The 6,263-nt window shown below is 35.1% G+C and overlaps 1 protein-coding gene across 2 annotated transcripts; it reads left to right on the forward strand.

Moving 5' to 3' along the window:
• Positions 1-247: 247 nt before the first annotated feature.
• On the forward strand, positions 248-6,062 carry LOC113736876 (transcription factor bHLH153-like). Of its 2 annotated transcripts, none has more exons than XM_027264066.2 (6): positions 248-751; positions 2,849-2,971; positions 3,356-3,421; positions 3,703-3,768; positions 5,092-5,139; positions 5,511-6,062. In XM_027264066.2, exons 2-6 carry the CDS (start codon positions 2,870-2,872, stop codon positions 5,637-5,639), a joined length of 411 nt encoding a protein of 136 aa, XP_027119867.1. In that variant the 5' UTR covers positions 248-751; positions 2,849-2,869; the 3' UTR covers positions 5,640-6,062. The 2 variants fall into 2 exon arrangements, with proteins under 2 accessions (XP_027119867.1, XP_071939621.1); XM_072083520.1 differs by lacking the exon at positions 248-751 and adding an exon at positions 2,044-2,517.
• The last annotated feature ends 201 nt before the right edge of the window (positions 6,063-6,263 follow it).

A 6,263-nucleotide genomic window follows, 5' to 3' on the forward strand; every position in this document is an offset into this window, starting at 1 on the left:
ATACATAAAAACCTTAATAAAAAATTAGACTTTTGACAAAAAGAATCCAAATAAAAAAGAAATAAAATGTAAAGCCAAGCCAGCCTTAGTCCTTGGCCCTTACATAGTTACATCACTTCTTGTCATTTTCAACCACAGTTTAAAAGAAAGAAGACTAGGTGGTGACCTCAGCTAACCACTCCCATTTTGAGTGGTTGTATATTAGCTGTCAAATAATATATAGTATTTTTCTTTTTCTATGTTTTTCCCAATCAATTTCATTTTTTTCCCCTCTCTTCCATTAAATCACCTTGCATAATTTCTCCTCTATAAAACCCCCTTTCAAACTCCACTTCTTCTCCTTCCCTCCTTCCTCCCTTCATTCCTTTCTAGTGTTCTTCCATGCTTTTAAGCTTATTTTTGTTCTGCTGACTGCTGCAAACAGAAGAGTTTTCTTTGACAAGAAAGTAAAAAGAAGATCCCTTTTTCCTTTCTTTCTTTGTTTCTCTCTCTCTTTTTTGGTTGTTTCTTTACTGCCAGTGTCAGCTTGATAGCTTGTTTTTGTTACTACTAGCACAAATCCCGAAGACCCTTTAATCCAAGAAAAGCAGTGAAATACGTTTTCTAGAAAAAAGGGGAAAGAAAAAGAGGTGGATAAAGATTGCTCTGTTTCTAGCCTTTGATTTTAGTGAAGTTCTGAAGTGGGTTCGGAAGAAATTCCAGTAAAGCTGAGGCTTTTGATCGCCACTGTAATGCAGAGTTTGATGTCAAGGTAACTTCTTTAAACTAAAATCCCAGAATTTCTGTTTGTGGTGACTTTTTGCTTGATGATTTTATTGATTTTTTAAGTTGGATGAAATTTTGATTGAAATACTGAGAGATGGAAAGTTTATGCTGTGTTTAGGCTTTGATTTAAGTGAATTTCTGAAGTGGGTTTTGAAGAATTTCCAGAAAAGTTGAGGTTTTTGAGACCAATTGTAAATTTGTAATGCAGAGTTTGCTATCGAGGTAGCCTTTTTCTTTAGATGGGATTTTGATTTACTTTTATGTTTTGGAAGAGTTTTTTATTTTTTATTTGATGGTTTTGCTATATTTTTTTTTGGTTATTTGTGAACTTTAAGATGTTTTTGAGTCAGCGCTGTTATTTAATGTATGTATGAATGCATAGATTAAGAAGTTATCTGTTGGTATTAAGTGATTACTATGAGAGGGTATTTATTAAAGGCATAAAGAAGATTGCACACGGAAATGGTTGCATTTATGCAGTCATAAGAGTTAAAGAATACTGAATTTGGGCCCACAAAAGTTTATTTGTTTGTTTTAGTTCAGTTGTCCTTGATCACATTAAATAAAGGAACTAAACAGATTACGGAGTCATTATAGACTCGGCTAGAAGAAGATCGTATAGTACACTACTAGTATCATCTAGATAATATATTTTTGTTTAGTTGATTAGCCAAAAAATTTGAACAAATTATGGTTCTAATCGACCAAAAGCAGAGAAAGGTTCTTGATTGAGAAAAGGAATAGGAACCATTTTGGTGGTTTGGCGTTTTCTGATTAAGAATTTTATACTGCATCCCTACCGGAGAATCTAATATATGGTGTGTTTTCAGTTGTTCATGGTTCAGAAGCAATCTTTTGAATTATGTGAACTGAAGAAAATTATTAGTATTTTATTGGGCTTTCTTGGAGTTAATTGTCTACTCATGTAAAATATTAGTAGTAGTAATTAATTGAGGGAGGTTTTGTCTGCTTGCGAGCCTACATTGGTATGTAATCTTCTTGTATTTACTTGATAAAATACGTTTTAGGTGTGCAACTTTTGTTTTCTGTAGATCAGCACGGTTGTTTGACCAAACTAAGTACATGCTTGCTTTGATTTAATAATCTAATGGTTATTTATAGTGATGATGCTTGCTGGTTCCTGTTTTGCATATAGTAAAATATGATTGTAGAATTGTCATGAGGTTGCATGGTGACTCTTTGCTTGTCCATATTGTACGACTCTATCTACCTAGAATGTTCCTTAAAATAATTGAGCCATAAGTCAATTTGTCAACACGTTTTCTTATGGCAGATAAGTTCTACAATCAATTAATGTTTGCAACCTGTATACTTGACAGTTTTGAGCACACAGCGGAATCTAATTGCACATTTTCTTTCCAGTTCCCACTCTACTCTCTCCTCTTTGCCTATCAAATGAGGAAAGTAAAGACGAAAGCATAAACATGGCAAATGAGCAGGGAGGGAATAATTAGATGAGAATCATATGATTAGATTGGACTTAACGTGTTATTTTGACATTTCTTTTTTATTATTTAAGCAAAATCTGCATAAGGCACCTTTGGATGAGGAAAGTTGTTCTTAGATTTAATCCTTGTGTTTTCAGACTTTGATGTAGGCCTCTTTGAAAGCTCTGAGTTATCTTTGAATTTATGGGGGATCTAATTATTGATTTGCTCTGGGAATCAGTTGATTGTATTGCTTATGTTATTTCACTCTGCTTTGGGGTTATCTGACCAAAACTTGCAGAAGGTACATAATTTAGTAATGTATTGGCTTCCTGAGTTGTGGAGGCAATAGCACTATAATTGATTATCAAGGTGCCTTATATGTATTTTAGTAGTTTCTGCTTGGGACTTGTTTCACATAGGATGGGAAGAAATGGAACTTGTGGACAGGACAGTCTCAATGATACTAAATTTGGTTTTGAGTTTTATTCAACAGTCTAGAGTTGGGAAAGTTTCTTATGGGCTTAGAATTTGCCTTTGTAGTTACATAGTGGGACTTGTTTTGGTCAGATACATGTATGTATTCCTTTTCATTTTAACTTTCCCTGCTAATATTCTTTGCCTTTTGTGATTAGGGAGCAAAATCTGAAGGAGTAATGATGATGGAACACAAAAGATGCCCCGTCTCCTTGGATCAAAGCAGTCTTGCATCTTTGACACCAAAGCGACATAAGGCTGATATTTCTGTTCTTTCCAAGGTTCATCTTTCATCTGCCTTCCTCTTCTATGTATAAGTTGTAAACACTGCATACATGTGTGCATGTGCTCGTACACGGGAAAAGCATGCATAGTTTAACTTGTTTCTCTATTTTGAACTAGTAGTTAGTTTCATAGAGAAGATGACTAGCACAGGTGAGGAACCATACTTGTAGTCAGTCTAGAAATTACTGAGCACTTCTAGATAATATGTGGTCTTATTAGGTTGTTGAAGTTGATTGGAGTTGATCTTATAGTCTGAATACATTTACCTTGTCCTTGTAGGTAACTTGCCCATTGAATGGAAATTTCAAGTTCTAGTTGAATTGCTTGTTTAAAATGTTCTCAGATGCCCACTCTAATTTATGCTTTCTTTGATGGGCTAGGAAAAGAAAGAGAAGGTGGGTGAAAAGATTACTGCACTTCAACAGCTGGTCTCACCTTACGGGAAGGTGTGCTTTGACAACAGTATATTTAATAGGACATGATTATTTACCATCAGAACATTTATGTTATGTATCATATGTTTGGTGAAAAATTTCCGTGGCTAAATTTTCATTTCTTGCCATTGATAAAATCTTAAAATGGACACTGAAAGTGGATAGAACTGAAGTCAAAGAAGTTCAAACATATATTTTATCTTGGAGAAGACATTATTGGATTTTATTTTACCTTGCATAAGTTCTGTTAAAAGATCTCAAAATTTATATAGCCTATTTTTCTTACCCTGCAGACTGATACAGCGTCTGTCCTTCTAGATGCAATGGATTACATCAGATTTCTCCAAGAACAAGTTAAGGTTGGTCTTTACCTTATTTTTCAATTACTCATCTGAACATTCTACTTTTCTTAATCTGTGGACTAATTTGTTGCATCAGCTTTGCCTGTGTGTGGTTTATGCATCTGTCACGGGCAGGATATGAGTAATCATCCATTTGTATTCGAAATCTTTTTAAGTATCGTTGCACTTTCATTTTTTTGTAAGTGGATTATACTGCTGGATGATGTTATTTAGCAGGCATGGTAAGTGAGATTTTCTCTAAGCTGGTTTCATAGTGATCTTGAGTATCTTCATATGAGAATCAGGATTGAAAGTAAATGCTAAAATCTACATGTATGCCAACACAGTTTTGTTGGGTGTATTCTGGTTACATTATGAATTCAATCTTACCTTTCCTGCCTTTAATCATTGTGGTGTTCATTAAGTATACTGGTGGTTGAAATTAATAATTCACTTATGCAGGTTGATAAGAATTGGATTTGTAGGATGGGTAGTGCCAAGTTAATGCTATGATTATGCATTAGTTGTTTATCACACACAGTCATAACTAATTGTCTGCTGAATCTACGGATAACAATATAAGACAACCAAAATTTTAAACATCCAATTTTGTAGTGGAAAGCATAGAGTTGTCCTGTTCCTGATTTAAGTCATGCATGGGGTTGCTCAATGTATTTCCTAGCATTTTGAGTACTTGTTCAGCTCTTAGCATTAGAGTAAAGGAAGGAGCTACAATTGATAATATCCATGTGCAGCTGATGAAGGAACAATGTGTCACCCCCCCCCCCTTCTCTACATATCATGCCCTCCAAATATTATTCTCCATTTTTACTGGATAGGAAACACGTGTCTTCGGCTCGTCTGAATGATAGATCCCTAAAAGATAATCTGAACTTCTCCCGCTAAATTTCTTTTTGGTAGGATGTTTGTTAACTGCAGGTTTCTATCATAGAATCTTTTGAATATGCCAGTAATGTCCCTGTAGTTCAGTTCCTATTTCTCAGTATGTTATACATCCAGCCTGCATGTCTTGCATACAAGTCGTAGTCAACATACATTGGTTATGTGTATCCTATTTCCTATATGCTAAGTAATTTTACTTGCCTTGAAGATTTAATGTTAGATAGTTACAGATAACCAAGTATGTATTTGAGTTCCGAGATATTTAGGTACTTTTATTTGCCATCAAGATGTGGTAGATAACCGCAGATGACCGACTTCTGTTTGTTTTTTGCATAGATACTTATGTTGTATTGGACGACTGAGTGATAAATTCCAATTTGACTGGATTATTTTTTGAAGATTCTGACCTAAAGCCTTTGCTGCTTGTGTTGATTTCAGGTTTTGAGTTCACCTTATCTTTGTAATACACCAACAACTACAGCACAGGTGAGCAAAAATAGCTAGACATTCTAGTTTCCTTGTCAAGCTCAGTTGATTTTCGGGTATTATCCTGTCAGGGCATATGATTTTGCTGTAGAGTCTTGCATATTATTTAATCGCATTATAGCATGTGTAATCAATGGTGAATGCTGAATTTTGACGAGTATATGTTGCATGTAAAGCTGCAAATCTACATAACTACAGCAAAATCCATCGTTTTGTTACATTACACAATGGTGAACTGCAAGGATGCCGTTCTCATTGGATTTTCTTGTTATGTTGTCCTATCTTCTTAGCTTAGGTCTTATAAAGTTTGCTTCTTTGGCATAATGTTTCCATTAAAGACTAATACCTTCCTTGACTTGTTCATTTTCAAGGAACAAGAGCCGTATAGCTTAAGAAGCAGGGGATTGTGTCTTGTACCGATTTCATGTACTGTTGGGGTTGCCAGCAGTAATGGTGCAGATATTTGGGCCCCCATCAAGACAGCTTCCCAGAAATTCTAGGAGCAGGATCACAGGGAAGAATCATTCCTACCCTTTTAATCAAGATTCAAAGTAGGTGGTGGTTTAGAAGGTTATCCTCTTGAGGCAGCTCACAATTTTGTTATTCAGACAGAAGATATGGTAAATTTCCTGGCAAGCAATCTCTTGATTACTTCTTGCTTGTTTCAAGTATCTGATGGAGAACCTCCTGAGCCAGTCTGCTAGACGATCTAGGTTGAAGCCATAGGCTTGCGATATTATGCATGTATTCAGAAATAACAAATGTGTAAAATAATGTAAGCATAGTTCAAAAATGAACTGAAAATGAAAGTAATGGATGAAAAAGGCGATTATTTTCACAATCGCAGACGATCCAGAAGTACCTGACAAATCTCTGTAATTGCAGCAGAGAAAGGCCCTTATATTCAAAGGCAGTATTTGTTACTTTTTCTTGGTGCATTGATCGCATTAAAGGTTTTATTGAAGTGTGGTCGATCATCTTATGTTCAATAGGTTCTCTTCCCTTTGATGTTCGTTTGATTCATTTGATTCAAATCATTTGCAGATGGATACTATTTTAAATCAACTGTCACAAAGCAGTAACCGTCTCAGGAACTAGCAATGTTTAGCCAATTTAATTATGAC

This window comes from Coffea arabica, chromosome 3e, assembly GCF_036785885.1.
Source record: "Coffea arabica cultivar ET-39 chromosome 3e, Coffea Arabica ET-39 HiFi, whole genome shotgun sequence".
Lineage (NCBI taxonomy): Eukaryota > Viridiplantae > Streptophyta > Magnoliopsida > Gentianales > Rubiaceae > Coffea > Coffea arabica.

What these genes read in the sequence shown, in the direction of transcription:
- LOC113736876 (XM_072083520.1), top strand. Translation starts at nt 2,470, where the DNA reads ATGTTATTTCACTCTGCTTTGGGGTTATCTGACCAAAACTTGCAGAAG. An exon ending in TTCTCCAAGAACAAGTTAAG is followed by an intron (nt 3,769 to 5,091) that starts GTTGGTCTTTAC and finishes TGTTGATTTCAG; the next exon opens with GTTTTGAGTTCACCTTATCT. An exon ending in CACCAACAACTACAGCACAG is followed by an intron (nt 5,140 to 5,510) that starts GTGAGCAAAAAT and finishes TTCATTTTCAAG; the next exon opens with GAACAAGAGCCGTATAGCTT.